A 17,443-nucleotide genomic window follows, 5' to 3' on the forward strand; every position below is an offset into this window, starting at 1 on the left:
GAATTACATTTTAAATTGAATATCTGACTCCACTGAATGCAACCTATTGTTTATTCTTTTTTCTTTTTTTTTACTTTTAAAATGTCATTGTGCATTTTTCTTTTTCCACAAAGAAACTCATAATATTTCTGCTCATAATATTATGAACAGCAAAAAAAGATTTAGCATAGCTAATTGTTGTTAGATTACATTTAAGATGAATACTTAAGCAAATCACATCTTGGACAGGGTCTAGTCAAAGTCCTCATAATTTCAATTAAAATGGTGTTAGCGTTGAAGTGAATTTGCACTGTTGAAACATTTAGATAATACCTACATTCCCTTACAATCCACTGTAATTATAAGTATTTCTAGCAGGGGCAGCATTAAGACAAACTCATTATTGTTACCTGCTGTCGTGCTGCTTGTTACAGGGTAATGAATATCTCTCTGTCAGGACAACGATATTAGTCGGGGGAGCAAAATGGATTAGGCTCCGGACAGAACTCAGTTCCAATTTAGCAGGAAACAAGGTGGTTGGTTATTAAATAAATGTCAAACACCTAAATATAAATCACCTTAAAAGCTTAAGGAAGTAGGAGCTGATGTGAATTAACCAACTAAATAGTGATTACAATCAACAGACACAATGAGATGTATAAATAGAGTCCTGATCTCGTTTCTGTTTTCAGTGTGCATCTGCAGACACAGTGTCTGGTTGCGGTGCCTGTGTATTCTTTGTGTTTGGGGCCCATTTTTTTTCTTTCAAAAAGAAGTATGCCAAAAGATTTACAGTGGAAAGATTTTAGGTCAGAGCTAAGCGAAAGCTTCTCCCATTTCTGACGTCTTTTGTAGGACACACCATTATAAGATGGCCCCTAACGTTCCTCAGGGCACAGCACTGTGTGCTTGGTAGAGGAAACTATTTTTAGCAAATTATTATGAATGTCTCAAGGAGAACCCCCTCACCCCACCCCACCGCTACAGTGAAACTTTCCCTCCATTTATAAGTCGAAATGACCACACAACCGATCCGCAGAAAACTGTTGACTGTGATTTCGTGATACAGCTTTGCTCACGTATTTTTTTAAAAAAAATTTTATTGTTGCTCTCTTGCAGTGCATGAGGAACCCAGCTCTCCTGCTGAGGACAGGTTTAGTCATTAGAGCGCTTTGCCACATCCAGGAAAATGTCTGGCTCCTACGATGAATCTGCAGGTGCTGACGACACCATGGACAGCTTCTGGGAGGTAAAAGTTTGCTGCACTTTTAACCTGCAACGCCGTTTGTGAATCCCCCACTGTTAAGTATTGATTGGTTGCCTGATATCAAGAAGTCACTTGTTATCCTTTTTAAATGGTTAAAAAAAATGTCATTAAGCTTAGAAGGTTTTTTTGTTGTTGTTGTTTTACGCAGAAGATTAGCTGAAAATGTTATTTTTCCCTTTAGTACCAAGAATGATGATTTGAGTGCAGCATAAGGAGAGCACAATCATACATGAAGTGGCCTAACATGCTGTTTCTGTGTGCTGCAACAGTCTGAATCACTGAGGACAGCTAATCTACAGGCAGAAAAGTAATATAATATTCATATCTTCATAAGCAGCAGATTCGTGAGATATTACAAATTACTTTTTCATTGCCTTAAATGATGTCATTAACAGAAATGAACCCGTTTACTACCATGGTAGCTCAGAGATGACAAAGTATGGCCGCTTGATGGGGCAATATTTACATTTTGATCTGCCGAGTGTCTCTACGTTATTCATTCCAGAGATTTGAGTTGGGCAAAAGTATTCCTAGGATCTAGTAGATATTTCTCACTATGTGCAGCTATGCCTCATCCTTACTGATGCTACTGGCATCAGCATCAGTAAGCTTATTCTTCTTGTCCACTGTAATACGTGTGTTCATAAAATGTTGCAAGCACACAACTCTAGTTTGAATATAGACAACGTAATGAATGTTGCAATCTGAATATGCTTTAAAAGAGGCCCTCAAAAAACAAAACTCTATTATGAAGTGAATAAATTTGTATAATTTGTCACTTCCTGTGTCAAATAGCATATTACCACATGTCTGCAAACTTTGAAGGAAGGTAGTATTTCTCAGAAATGCCATCCTAGGGTTGAATATTTTGAAGAAAAAAAAAAAATCGCAGGAGGATCTACACTGTAAACGTTTTAAAGTGAGTAAAGTGTTCAGTTCTTTCATAACGTGTACAAACAGCAACCTCAGGGGTTTCCGGCTGCTGTTTCCTTGAATGGCTTCTTGAGACTGGTTCTATAAAACAGAGCCGGTCCCTGCTGAGCCAACTTCACTACAGAAATAAATGTCTCTACACCAGCTACAGGAAAAATAAATACCTTTGGTCTCCACTGGTAGACTGTTAAATTCAACCCCAACTGTTTGGGCTTTGTCAAATTTCTTTACACGCATGGGGTAATAAAAATACACCAAAGAACAAAATAAAAAAAATTTAAAAAAACATTGTTTATGTATTATTAATAAGCTTAGAAATAACACATATACACTGTTGAGTTTAAAGCTCTCTTTTTTCATATATTCTTTTTCATTTTTATCTAAAGGCAATTTTTTTTTATCTGTTGTCTCTGATTTAAAGAATGGAAGGCAACTTTAAACAGAATACAAAAGAGCAGTAACAACAGAAAACTCATAGAAACCCCATTTTATTTTAAAATAAACAATGCAGACAGTAGCACAGAGAATGTCAACAATATTCATGCTGACCACCTTTTTCCTCTGCCCACAAAGATTTTTGTGATACTGAAGTCACGGTCTGTTAGCAGGTGATTCAAAACATTGACTTTGTTGTCCTGATGCTGTTTTTGTCAGTAATTTGGCTTCAGGGACATTCATTTGTGGATAAACTTCAACTTCCTTTCACATCTTGAGATGTTGCTTCCGAATGGAAACATGTTTTTGCCATTTATTCCATTTATTTTGTGAAGTAAAATACCCATAAGACACGATTGTGGACCCTTCACAGTTGGAATGGTGATGGTTGGCTTGCAAACTTCTCTCTTTTTCCATTAAATGCAATAATGGTCGTCATGGCAAACGTTTCAATTTTAGCTTCATCGGAGCAAATGATCTGCCTCCTGAAATTGAGGTCTGTTTCCAAGCTTTCATCTTGTTGTTTGAGCAGTGGCCTCTGGGACCAACACAGCGACATGGTCCGTTGCTTTTTTTTTTGCTGTGCTAGAGAGGCACATTTTGCACCAAAACGTTTCTGGCTCGTAATTCATCTCAAACCGTTTTCTTTGACTTTTCGTGATCTCAATTTTTTTTTTTTTTTTTTTTTTTTTTTATCACATTTTGGAGTTTGCAAATCTGTAATCTGTGAGAGGGCCATACTTACAAAAGTCATAAACTTTATTTTTGCACTTGTATATGCATTACTTACAATGTGAGGGTGTAAGTTTGTACCATTGCATTGTTGACGTCCCTTTTTAGGGCAACAACAAATCATCATGATGTGGCTGTAATTGCGGTTTATAAAGGTGTGAGCTATGAGTTGGATGCTAATGTTTATTGATACCGTAAATATGCTCACATTTAGCATCCTCTACAGGAATAGGGACATTCATATGTAAAGATAGAGTATGTGATGTGTGTGTGCATGTGTGTGTGCATTAAACCCTCCAAATTAGTTAGAATGAATTCTCTGAGAACAGAGGCTTCTTTGTGTCATGGCTCTCTTAGCCACAGAGACTCAGACAAAGAGTCTCAGTCATCAGCCGCTCTGAAGCAGCCTTTCACCACATGCACCTGCATGCAGCATCTGAGCTCTAGCGACGCAGATAAGGTCATCTTATGATGTAAAAATGCAAATAAAAAGCTTTAACATCTGTTATTGGTCAGTGAAGCTCTTGTTTAGAAACTTAGCGTGTCTCGCAGTTTCCCTGCCGCTTTCATCTCAAACAGTAGCCAGAAACAAATGCAAACTAGTGTCCAGACCAAAACACAGAGCGTCGTTGTGGCCTGCAAGCATCTCAGACCGACTCTCTGTGATCAGTACCAAAATGACACTACACACTATGTACCAGCTCCAGCCTATACATCATACACACTGAGAGAGAGGGAGAGAGAGAGAGAGAGAGAGAGAGAGAGAGGATATCTGTGGTATTTCTGTCTCTTCCTCGTCATCCATTCCTGAGAATCTGTCTGGGTGTATTATACCACTCAAGAGGATTAAAGCCGCCACACACACACAAACACTCACTCACACACACCCTCATGTACCCATGCAAACACAAGCCCTTGACATTGCATAACTCCACATGCACAGGCACGAGTAAATCCCCCCCTCCCTCCTCTATTACCCTGCCTTCATCATGCACCATGAGCCCACTCCCCCCTGCAGGCACCGAGGAGGAGGGGCCATCCAGCAGGCTCCTACTTTTTAAGGGAGTTCCACTTAAGGTGGCAGAACCTGAAATAAATACAATTGATTATTTTAATTTTGAATAATTTAATTTGAGTGCTGCTCACATCCAGCTGAGGAGTGAAACAAATTAGCAGGACAGCTTCTCCCTTAAGGGTCAAGATGTTAATACATGCAAAGTTGATGGAAAAATTGTGACTTTATTTTCTTTACTTTGAAAAGAAACCATTAGAAATAAAATTAAAAACAATTATTTCTTATGGATTTTTTTTTTTTATCCAAGTCTTTTAATCTCAGTTGTGTTGTCCTTTTGGTTTCTGTTTATTTTGGGGTATTAGAGTATACAGAGCTGAAAACAAATGCAAGTCATTCATTTTGGATCTTATTTTTCATGTGAAACCTCCATAATTTTGCATTTTTTGTTGGTTTGTCTTGTAAAATGCAAACAAAATTCAAAAACGTTCATAGGACATGATTTTTTTTTATCTCTCTTTCTCTCTGTTTTTCTCTCTATCATTCCCTCTCTCTCTCTGTGCTCAGGTGGGGAACTACAAACGTGCTGTCAAAAGATTTGATGATGGCCATCGGCTCTGCAATGATCTTATGGGTTGCCTGCAAGAACGTGCCAAGATAGAAAAAGCTTATGGTGATCAGCTAAATGCCTGGTCCAAGCGATGGAGACAGTTAATTGAAAAAGGTTCTGCTTTTTTATTAAGATTAAACAACTATTAGCTAGGATGAGACGAGGTAATATTTTATGTACAGTTGATAATGCTTGGTGACTTCAAATCCTGATTAGTTGCTCCTGGATGCATCTAATACTACTACAAATAAGCAATTTTATTATTTGGTCATTTATGTGATACAAGTCATTGTGTTGATTATGTAGCACCTGTTCACATGTGCATTACACAGTTAAACGCAAAATAATTCATATTCCTGGCCGATTTAAACTGAGAAATATTTCCATTCAACAAAGCTTATTTCCGAGATAAATTGAGGTGAGCATCTTTCAAAATATGATCATCTAACAGAGCATCGCTTTAAATATTTTCAGCTACATTTTCTTAAAAAGACAACGTGACAAAAATGTTTCTCATGAGTAGTTTGGAAAGCTTTTATCATTGTGCCAAACTACTCTAAACGGAGACAGAAGGAGAGTTAGATAAAACTTCAAACCTTTTAACAGAACCTCACATCAGAAATCCCTAAGTAGTCGCTTAAAAGGACAAATTAATTCATTAAATTTCAATTAAACGAAGTTTGATTTGTGATATAACTGACACAATCATTCTGCTCTAAATTTTTAATTTGAAATTAATCAACTGGTGCTACTCTCAGGTCCACAGTACGGCTCCGTGGAGAGAGCCTGGCTTGCGGTTATGACAGAGGCAGACAAAGTGAGTGAACTGCACCAAGACGTGAAAAACAACCTGCTGAACGAAGACGTTGAGAAAGTGAAGAACTGGCAGAAGGAGGCATATCATAAGCAAATGATTGGAGGCTTCAAGGAGGCCAAGGAGGCAGAGGAAGGCTTTAAAAAGGCTCAGAAACCATGGGCCAAAAAGCTCAAAGAGGTGAGGAAGTAAACGGATGTCTTCAGGAATCACCTTTGCTTGTAAAGAAAGTCTTAGGCTGTGTTTCATAAAGGCCAAGTATTTACTTGAATGGAGTTAATTCAGTGTGTAGCAGATGTATCTGGTAGTAAGTGCTAATTGCTCTTGTAAGGTAAGAAGTTTTTTTTTCTTCTTCTTCTTCTTCTTCTGTATATGTTTTGTTAAATCTTTCACCGTTCCTGTGTGTGGACATGCAGATGGAGGCAGCTAAGAAAACGTACCATATGGCCTGCAAGGAGGAGAGGCTGGCTGCAGCCCGAGAGGCCAATGGCAAGACGGAGGCTTCTGTCACACCAGACCAGCAGAAGAAACTTCACGAGAAAGTGGATAAATGCAAACAGGACATGCAAAAAGTAAAGACCTCAAAGTCTTACTAAATTTGGTCAGACTGCAAAGAGTAAACAAAGTGGTTGTTGTTGCTGAGATTTTTACTTTTGTCTTTTGCATATATTTTCACAGAAATATTCAAGTGCATGTTATGTATCGTCGCTAAAATGCTGTGAAGTAGTAGTTGCTCACTTACAGATTCCTTCTGTTTTTATTTTTTTTTAATTTTCACACTTGAATGTGGAGTTTCAGTTTAGCAAAAGCAAACAAAAATCAACTGAGTAAAATACAAAAAGTAATTTTCAAATGATTTCATTTATTAAATGGAAAATATTTCATCAAAGATTATAAAGTACGCCCCCCAATTTGGGAAAATTTAAGAACAGATGATAAAAAAAACATTGATATCAGACACTTTGACTCCTTTAAGCTGATTTTGAAAAAGGCTTTGTATGGTTGTGAAAAATTAAATTCATGTCCAAAACAACACAAAGTTTTTGTGCAAGACCTGTGATCTTTAGCTCCTTCAAGTCTAACTGATCACCGATCATAATCGTTGTACTAAAGATCCTCACAGAAAGAACAAATATGTAGCTTTTACCTTTATAACACCTCAAAACTACTGTCACATCGTGTCCGATATAATTCAGTTGAATTATACGCATTAGATATATCACTTCAGATAATTTTTTTGTCTTCTTTCTCAGGCTAAGGAGAAGTATGAGAAGTCTTTGGAGGAGCTAAGCAAGTGCACTCCTCAGTACATGGAGTGCATGGAGCAGGTGTTTGACCAGTGCCAGCAGCATGAAGTCAAGAGGCTAACTTTCCTCAAGGAGGCCTTGTTGGACATAAAACGCCATCTTAACCTCACTGAGAACCAAAGGTTAGTCGAAATCAAAGAGACAAGTCACATATTCTGTATTCTGACATTGCAACTAGCTTAAGTTGTGTTTATTCCTGCTTGCAAAAGGATCGAAGGAACAAAAAAAAGGGACCAAATCCTGATCCGTCTACCTGAAGGTTGGACAACCTGAAGGCTGTCTCTCATAGCCGGGACTGAACTTTAAAAAATGGTTACCTTTTAAAAACCTGGTTTGGCCTAAAACCGTTTACTGTGCTAAAACTTTTTTTTTTTTTTTTTTTTTGCCTTGTTTTTAAACCACTCTTTTGTCTGGAGAAAATTATTGCATTATATGTACAACTTGACTGACTTTTAGAAACAATAACTAGGTGCATACGTTTTAATGTATCATGGATTTTTTTTTCCTGATCCACAAAAGGCCAAAAATACATATAAAGCCTGATTAAGGGGACAGCAAAATGTGTCCAAGTTGTTGATCTCAGTTGAAGTTGAAGGTTTTCTTTGCATCCTTTTTTAATTTTCTAACTATTTTTGCATCAGTAGCACTGGCAGTAAACCCCAGTCCCACAGTTGACTGACAAAAACAAACTAGTAGATGAGTTCACAATCTCAAATATGAAGTTGAAATGATTCTCCAAGTCAAAAGACATTCTGAAGCTTTAATCACCACCTATTATATTTCAGCCTGTATTTATAATTTTGATCCCTGTAGGATGGTAAAAATGAACACTAAATTCAAACTTGGGTTTTTTTCTTTTTTTTTTACAAATTACTGAAATTGTTTGATGTACCTCCATTTCACACTAAAAAGAGAATAGATTAAAGAAATCATTAAAGCCCAATATTAATATGACGTTAACCCTAGCTAAGTTCACAAGTGCATTTCTGAAACATAAATCTGCAAATATCCAGATGGGACATTAAATTTAAACTATGCAGAGTGTATCCATGCATTAATAGTTTTGATTTAAAAAAAAAAAAACAATCCAAGCAACAAACAAATTTTAGTTGATCAGTTTGATTGGACCTGTGTCACATTCGGCACAGTTCACTTCTAGCTGATTAATTTCAACATGCGTATCAACCAGCTGTGTATTTCTCATTAGCACTCAGCCTCACAACGTTAATTAACCGAAAATTCATTCAATGGCGTTTCTGACAAAATGAATTTGGTTCAGAACGAATGCTTGTCATATTCTGGCCTGTTTTTAAGCTGCGCCTAATAAACAAGCCAGGAGCCACGGCGAAGGGATTTACAGGCTCTTTAAACAAACCTGCCAAGTTTGTTTTGCATCAATCTCACTGGCCTCTCAGAAGACTGTGTAATCGTGCACCATCTATTCGAAATTATGTGACACCTTTTGTCTTACTATTTCTGTGTCTTTTTATCAGGATGTTTTAAATCTAATTCAATTTGCAGCTGTAATCGCAGCAACAAGAGGTTCCTCAAAGTCCGCACTTGAGGGGACTGAATATAGAGACATTCAATTAAATATGGAAATATTATGAAAAAGTTCATTTATTTTCAGAACACATTTCAAATTTTGGGTTATTAAAAGTATGTTTTATATCTTATTATTATTTTCAAAGGTACCTTTAAATCTGACAATCGAGGCTGATCGGAATAAATATTCTAATTTATTGTCTAACCTTTCAAAACATGCATCATTTGCCTTTCACTTCACAAACATGCGGTCCTTTTGTGTTGGTCCATCGTAGAAAACTTTCAAGCTTGTTGCTGTGACGTCACAAACTGGGAAAAGGTTAATGCCGTACGAATAGCTTTGCAAGCGTTGCATGTCACATTTTTGCATGGAAAGTTTATTGAATACACAAAAACCGTTATTTAGGCTAAATACTTTAGCAGTTGGGGGTTCCAAGCTTTGACAAAGAATTAAGAGAGAGAAAATCCACTCATGCCCTAACCTTGGATCTCTTTCAATCCGGAATCTGAGCCACAGTGTGAGCCCCGGTGCCAGTTTGGCAGCAGCCTCTCGTCCCTTCTGGTCCCTCCATTGTTACAGTTTGTTCCGCTCTTCTCTCCTCAGCTATGTCACAATATACAGAGAACTGGAGCGCATGATTCAGGCCATAAGCACACAAGAAGACCTGAGGTGGTTCAGCAATAATCATGGCCCAGGGATGCCCATGAACTGGCCAGCGTTCGAGGTAAAACATCCACAGTTTGGACCAAACAGGCTTCCAGAACTGCTCCCTGGATTTATTTTGTATGCTTTGATATTTTTGTGCAGGAGTACAACCCAGACCAAGCAGCTGCTCCTCCAAAGAAGAAGAAACCAGATGGAGCCCCACCCACTCCAAGCACTGACCATGTGGCTCCCCCTAGTGACCGTAGCAGGTCAGTTGAAGGCATTTACATTTTCTTATTGAAACCATTTCATTTTGGGAGCGGTTCTAAAATTATTATTTAAGTTTCATCTTAAATAACACTGAGCAACATTTTATGTAATTTTCTTTTCTTTTTCTTTTCCGTAAATAAAAAAAGTCGACCAACTGAAAGGATACGAGTTTTATTTCAAATTTAACCCAACATTTCCCCCCTCCCCCTTTTTTTTTTTTTTAGCGTGAGCAGCTATGACAAGAACCAAGCTTATTCGACCGAGTGGTCCGACGACGAGCAGCCCACTGCGTACTCCGGCAACGAAAACGGTGGAAACAGGAATTCGTTTGAAGACGATTCCAGCACTGGGAAAGGCGTCCGTGTCCGCGCCCTCTATGACTATGACGGCCAGGAGCAGGACGAGCTCACCTTCAAAGCAGGTAATTATTTGAGCCCACCAGGTGAATATGGACGTGATGGAAAGCTATGGTTAAAAAAACAAAAACTACTGTTTCCTTTTCTGTTCTAAAGCCTCCTTCCTCTACAAGAAATAACAGGGATTAGGAATAATAGCTACGCTTGGGAACAAATTACAGGCGTTTGCTATCAATTAACTCAAGCTGCTTGAGCAATGGTCCAAAAAATGGCTCAGAGGTTCCTGCACGATCACAAATAGTAATTTAAAGAGAATTACAGTAGCTGTAACATCAGCTGTGAATCTTTGTCTTGATTTTTTTCTTTTGCTTTTTCAAGTTTTAGCCACACAGTTATACATGTTATAGACATATACATTATAGACACATTTAAAGAAAAATGTCTGTCCATAACTAAACCCAGTTTGGAGGTTCATGTTATATGAAACGTCTCCTTTTCCAATGATTGTAACACTGAAAGCTTTAAAGTAAAAAAAAAAGAGGAAATTCTCATCTAGTTCCTTTTGATGTCCCTTTTTAATTGTATTTGGTGTGGAAAATGCACATCAGCTGATATTTCTGTAGATGTGCTGGAATTAGCTAAAAGGTTGTTTGTCCCTGGAGAATGCTCAATTTGTCCTATTAAAAACCAAGCAAGGTTAAATAGACTTAATTATGCAAATTGTGTCAATAAATACAAAATGAACGCAAAACAAAACAAGGAAACTTCAACACAATTATGAAAAGCATGAGCAATTAAAATTAAATGAATTGAATCTCACTAGATTTACAGAGTGCAAGGATAAAGTATCCTGGTCATTTCAAAGCAAAAATCTTCCGCTGAGTAGCGCAAGCTGGGGGATGCAGTTCCTTGCAAAGTATTTAGCATTTTGTGATGTTCCACATACACAAAAAAGAAGAAAATACAAACTTTTTGTTGTATTGTGATAAAACATAGGGCAAAGTTGAAGGAGTGTGAATTTTAATGTTTCCTTAAAAGCTAAACAAATTCGTATTGTTTGAGCTGTTCTTTAAAAAAAAAAAAAGATTTGTGGATAGTTCACATGGAAATATGTCCCGTTCACATCAGAACCATTTGTGTCATTTGTCTTGATGGAATTTTTTATTTTATTTTTTATTTCCTTCACAGGTGACGAATTCACCAAGACAGAGGACGAAGACGAGCAAGGCTGGTGTAGAGGTCGTTTGGACAGCGGCCAGGAGGGACTGTACCCGGCCAATTACGTGGAGCCAATCTAGTCACATGAGCGGACAGAGACATGCCGCTGGAGGCAGCTTGAACCGTCCCGTCCAACTGCACCGCACATAGCCAGAGACTTAAGAGCAACACATCCTTTGCCCAACAGATGCGCCAAGCTGTCTTGCCTAACTAAAACTTAGTAACCTAAAATGACACTATATCAGTGTAGTATATTTTATCCAGCGTTTGGGGTGGGCGAAGTTACACATTCAAAAAAAAAAAAAAAAAAAAGCAGCAGTTGTGCTATTGTAGACACACTCAACTAAAACATGAAGACAGTGCAGGAACACATTGCTTCTCTGTGTGGCTGTGTTTAATATTAAACAATGCAGCTTATTATTAACTCACAGTGTACCGCGGTGTGTTTTCCTGAAGGGCAGATATTATGTTTTACTCATTTAACAAAGACGAGCTTCTCTAACCTGCATTGTGTACATACGGTGTGATGCCATTTTGTGTAGCATTTTTAATGCCGTGTATGTCATTCTTACAACAGGAATGCTGTGTAGTGTTAACAGTACCACAGACAGTATCCTTTTTGTTTCCTTTTTTCCTTTCGAATCCCGTCCGGCCTCCGTTCCAGTGTGTGCAGTGCTATGTGTCTCAAACTGTTTCTGAACATTGCATAGCAGCATGTGCTATGCAACGAGTTACATACCCCCTTCTTCCCCACCCCCCAAGTCCCTGCAGCCTCGCTACGGCTACATTCTGATGCAACACTTCGACTACAAAATGCAGCATTACATGCTTCTGGACATGCATGTGCTCCCGGGTTCACAAGAGAAGGCTTCTCGATGAACTGACCTCACATTCGCTTTGTTTTTGACCTTTTTCGTTTTTGTCCCGTAAATCCTTTGACCACGCCATCCTAATGCAAAGCCATGGAAAGGATTTACGGTTTTGTTTTTGGTTTTTTTGTTGTTGTTTTTTTTTTTTTTTGCAGAAGCTTCCATCCGCGCTTCAGCAAATCAGGGTTCACTTTAATCAAACTGTGCTAACGAGACATACGAGCATTACTTCAGAGCGGAGTTGGATCGACTCATCTCGAGCTTGAGACTGCGTTATAGGAAAGATGTCTTGAACAATACATGTGCCTGGGACTCTTTTTCCAGAGCAAGGGGCGTGTGGATGCATGTCAGTGGATATCTGTGCAACAGTGGTTCGTCTAAAGATTGACCCCTTTCCAGCAGGACATGAATGTACTTGTGATTGGGCTTTAAAGAGGGTAAGATGTCTAAATATTTTCACTGGCATAAAGCAGTAGTTATGTGGCCCTTCCCCCAACTGAGCCAAAGAATGATCCATCACTTATCACTCCACACACTAATTACACATATCTCATGAAATGGATTCACTAAATTAGTTTTTTTTTTTTTTGCTTCCCTGCCCAACCGGATTCCCCTTTGTCTGCAAAATCTGCTCAGTGAGCCAGTAACATGTCATGCAAAGATAACCTCTGACTCAGTGGAGTACATGGTTGCTTTTAATCTTCATTTTACTTTCAAGGAATTACAGTGCCTAGTTAAAGTATTCATACCACTTGAACTTTTGTCCATGTTTTGTGACCAGATGCTTCAACATATTTTGTGAAGTAAAAACCAACACCAAGGAGTTCAGAAGAAGAAAAAAGGCAATTTGGGGGTGGAGGGGGGAAATGACAAATGAGAATCGATGTATGCATGTACATGTTGTGTGAACATTGTATTCTCCCCCCAGAGACATAATTTAAAGCACCAATTTTGCAGCTACAGCTACGTGTTTTTGGGAGCATTTCTCTTGTTGTGACATTTGCAGTTTGTTGCCTATTCCTCTTTGCAAAGTAGCTAGAAATAGCAATATTTAAACCTTGCACACAGATTCTCAACTGAATTTAGTTCTGAAATCTGATTATGCCATTCTAACATTTCAATATCCACATATGTGGCTGTATATATATATATATATATATATATAGTGCTATCCTACTGGAAGGTGAACTACCACCCTACTTTTAAGTCTTCTGCAGCCTCTGAAGGGTTTTCCGTCCAGTTTTCTCTTGTATTTTCTCTCAGTTCACTCCTGCTTCTTTGCTCTTGCTGAAGAAAATCAGGAGTAGCATATAGATGTGGAAAGTCCTGAAGTTCAATTCTGGTCTCATCTGACCAAAGCAGGGACTGAGTACTGATGTGTTACATTGTTTGTGGTCGAACATGTTCAAGGGGTATGAATACTTATGCAAGGAACAGCATTTTATCATATTTTCTATAATTACTTTTATTACTATGATTACATCATATTTATCAAATGCTGATTAGTAGGTTGTGTACTTCCGGGTTGCACCTACAGCTCAGTTTAGATGAAGTGTTTTTGAGACCATAGTGATAAAAATAAAAAATGACTGGACTTGTTCAGCTCTGGATTTGGGGAAAGGTCTCACGCACGAGGACAAAACACATCACCAGCTCACAAGGTGCGTATTAGAGTGCAAGCGTGTCCAGCAGGGTTAAAAAAAAAAAAAAAGACTCCTGTTGCTAAACTCTCCCACTTTCTCAATGCTCACACGCAATACACAAACATGCAACAACACAGGTGGTAGACTGATGATATACACATTATCTGCAAGTTCAGACTCCTTATCTATAATACCAGGTGAATACTTTGGGGTAAAACATCCGTATCATCCAGTGTGTATGAGTCGTGTAAATGTTATACAAAGTTGTAACAAAACAAGCAAAAAAAAAAAAAGTAAAAAAAAAAAGAAAAAAAAATGCAAGTGATTGACTATTAAGAATAAAAAATGTAGTGTTATACATGTAAATGTGTTTCATTAAATGACAGCAATGGAAAAACGTGTTAAGTAATAGGTACCATATCGTATGAATTTTATTGCAATGAAACTGTCAGTGTATCATAAAAGCGTGATGTTATCCCACGCTGTCAAGATTTGTACATGATGATGTAATTTAAAGATTATATTCTATTGTAACTGTACAACTGTGTTGAGTTGAAAATGAGACCTAACTATGTTGAGACAGTAAAAAAGGTGTACTTGTAAATGCTTTTTTTTTTTTTATGTTGATCTTTTTTCCTTATGCACACAGGGGGCTGCAGCTCACAATGTGAAAAACCCCATATTAGCAGTATAGAAGATGTATGTTCATAGTTAGTGATGTACTTTTATCTCCTAACTGGTGTAGTGCCTGTTCATCTTGATGTAACAAGAAGTTCATTTAAATATGCATAAAAGTGATTATGATCACAGATAATAATGACTATAGTGGTAAAAAGAAGAAGAAAGAAGTCCAATCAAATTTGCTGTGATGGTGTCAATATTGAGATATTGATTTGGGAGGGAAAGAAGTTTGTTGAAAAAAACCCCAAAACGTTCCATCTGTGTGTGTGTGTGTTTGTTTTTCTATGGAGTCCGTGTGTTATTTTATTTAGATCTTATTTCTTGTTTCCTCTGTGAAGGAGAAACCTCTTATTATATTAGAGAGCCTGCAGAGAGATATAAAGATGGACATATAAAACACTAATTATGTAGTGAAAACCTTTATTGACAATATTTTCATGGATAAAAAAAAAAGTGTGCTCATCCATTTAAAAAAGGAAATCTAATTTAAAGTGACAATGTGGAAAAAATATCACAATGTCCCTCAACTTAGTCTAAGGCTTTATAATACAGAGAGCTGTGAAGAAATCTGAAATTAGACAAATATGTCACTGACCGAGTCATTTGAACAAAATCACCTGTGCCACAATTATTGGTGCAACTAAATAACCTGATTAGATAAATGTAACTGAAGCCAAAATGTATAATTTTTCAAGATGATCTGTGGTTCTAGTAACTTTTAATCTGTAATCCGTAGCTTTCTGTTCACTTGGCGTAGAAATATGACTAGACAAAGAAGTTTGTGTTTTTAATAAGAAGCAAAGAAACCAAGCAATCTTGGAGTCACCAAGTCTCAATAACAATCATGTCTTTGTGTTTGGTAGATGCTATTAATTATCCACAGTTATTTATAAATTAGGAAAATTCAATGCAGTAAATATCAAGGCTAACTTGTCAAGCAGTTGCTTGTGAGAAATACTAAGACAATTAATTGCTGTCCTACGCAAATGTAAATGTGGTGCTAGCTATACTCTGCGGGGACTTTCCATGTTTTGGTCAAATTAAACTAAAATATAGATTTTCGAAAAAAACTCATTTATTACTTGTTATGTCAAACAAGTAATAAATATATGAAAAGCACTCACTGTGAACTGTTAGGTATTATAGAGCATTGGTGCATAAACAAAAAAAAACTGCAGACACGACAAAGCATGTAGCTCATTTCCGTGATAATTTAATTGTAGAAACATTCATCAAACATAAAAGAAATGATCTTTCACTTGTTTGCACTTCCTCACTTGCACACATGCGCTGCTGTGTGAGTCTTACACCAACCGATTCACCCTGTGAAGGAAACTTCAGAGATGCAACACAGAGAAAACAACACACCTAGTACTCGATGAAATGACATTTGGAAGAAGAAACACGCATCGCACGAGTTACTGGAAGGAAATGCTTCAGCGCAACAGGAGCTGTATTTCTGCGTTAGCTGGTATTGTCATATCATGGTTCAGCACCTCAGGGGTTCACACTTTCATCAACTAAAGGGCGCCGATTTGATGAGGTGGTCTAACACACTGACTGCAGATGATATAATCACAGCGATCATAACCTTTTTCTCTGACTTCACAGTCATTCTGAAAGAAAATATCACAGCCTTTGTGAAGAAGGTTAGACTGCTCAGTGCATAAATTAGTCATTTGGTAAAAGAACGTAAAGAACTGCTGACACTTTGACAGGACATGTGAATTCATTTGCGATGACACGATGAGCTCTAGAGATGCACCAATCAGGCTTTTGTTTACCAACACCAATTTCCAGTTTCCTACTAGGTCTGATCTGGCAATTGCAATTTTGCTTTATCTGATATTTTTTATTCCATGAGACTTAAAATACAAAAAAGAAGTGCTGCAGATTTCTATTAGTGATAGACTTAGCAGAACATTCCAGAAATGTAAGAATATCTCAGTTTATGTAAAGAATACACCCCCAGCCTTTATCTAAATTATATTAATTTTTTTTAAAAAAATGCGCTAAACTAAGTGCTGTATACTGAAAATACAGTTTCGGGGTATTAAGACATGTTTTACAAGGACATCAACTCCATGTCAAGAAATGAACAGTCAATGCTTAACTGAGAGCCTAAAAGCATTTAAGTAAATATTAGCCAAATTAGTCACAAAGTAGAATAAGCCGTCAGTTTCAGGCTTCACAAACAAATCAACAGTGTAGACAGCTTAGTGTAGGGTGGGATTCACTAATGTTATTGGATCATTGCTGCAATATTTTAGTTGATTCTGTAGAATTGCTCAGGAGGCATCATTTTTTATCTTTGTCAAAAGATCCATGGCAACCGGGGCTGTCCGATGATCAAACTGTGTCATTCTGAAGAGTCAAAATGGGCCAGAGCGCAATTTTCCTACGGGAAACTGGACTTCCCTCACCATGGAAACAAAAGGCACAAAATCTGACAGGTGCTTTGGTTTTGGTGCTTTTCATGAACGATCGGATTTTTAAGAGTTTGATTGGCCAAAGACCAGTCAGAGCCAATCAACAGAAAATTGGCCAATTACAATCTGTGGCTAATTTATTGGTGCATCTCTAATTAGTTCAGTACATGTTAATACATAGCTTCCAAAACAGTTTGTAAGACAAAAGACAGGGAAAGAAAGTACACAGAGTCAAACTGCCAGTTCAGTTCAAACATAATCCAGATTCTTTGGGCAAAAGAAAACATTGTCAAAGTTGTAATTTTTATCTACATTCACAAAATACATTCAACCTAAATGTTAAATGTTAAGTCTAATACAGGCTGAACCAAACTCCTTGATTTTGTATAATGTGGCGTAATGTCTTTATAAAGTATTTATTGATGTCAATATGGCTTGAGTTTTGAGTCTTACAGCATGATGTGCACTAATTGAGTTACAACGTTGTGTTTGTAAATGAAAACGCTCATTTGTGAGGCATAATCAGATATATTCAAAAGTAACTTGGCCTGAAAACTCTAAAAAAAACAAAACAAAAAAAAAAAACATCAACTTCAGAGATCAGTTGTTAACAGCAAAAATGCTCCCTTTTTGTGCCTGCTTTTGTGACTTCATGACCCATTTAGAGCTTGGTGGATGGTGCAGGTGGGCTCATTCT

General features: G+C 37.5%; 1 protein-coding gene across 2 annotated transcripts in view; it reads left to right on the plus strand.

Annotated features, from left to right (window-relative positions):
• The window catches only part of pacsin1a (protein kinase C and casein kinase substrate in neurons 1a), a 37,755-nt gene extending 23,183 nt beyond the window's left edge, over window positions 1-14,572 (plus strand). For both annotated transcript variants that reach the window (XM_015017806.1, XM_015017807.1), the window contains 9 exons: window positions 1,099-1,228; window positions 4,926-5,082; window positions 5,727-5,962; window positions 6,199-6,354; window positions 7,036-7,211; window positions 9,239-9,359; window positions 9,443-9,549; window positions 9,775-9,971; window positions 11,095-14,572. In XM_015017806.1, the coding sequence (XP_014873292.1) occupies window positions 1,169-1,228; window positions 4,926-5,082; window positions 5,727-5,962; window positions 6,199-6,354; window positions 7,036-7,211; window positions 9,239-9,359; window positions 9,443-9,549; window positions 9,775-9,971; window positions 11,095-11,204 (1,320 nt within the window). In that variant the 5' untranslated portion in view covers window positions 1,099-1,168 and the 3' untranslated portion in view covers window positions 11,205-14,572. The remainder of the gene's footprint in view (window positions 1-1,098; window positions 1,229-4,925; window positions 5,083-5,726; window positions 5,963-6,198; window positions 6,355-7,035; window positions 7,212-9,238; window positions 9,360-9,442; window positions 9,550-9,774; window positions 9,972-11,094) is intronic.
• The last annotated feature ends 2,871 nt before the right edge of the window (window positions 14,573-17,443 follow it).

Source organism: Poecilia latipinna, unplaced genomic scaffold (assembly GCF_001443285.1).
Source record: "Poecilia latipinna isolate Pla-1442-1.1 unplaced genomic scaffold, P_latipinna-1.0 Scaffold2193, whole genome shotgun sequence".
Classification (NCBI taxonomy): Eukaryota; Metazoa; Chordata; class Actinopteri; order Cyprinodontiformes; family Poeciliidae; genus Poecilia; species Poecilia latipinna.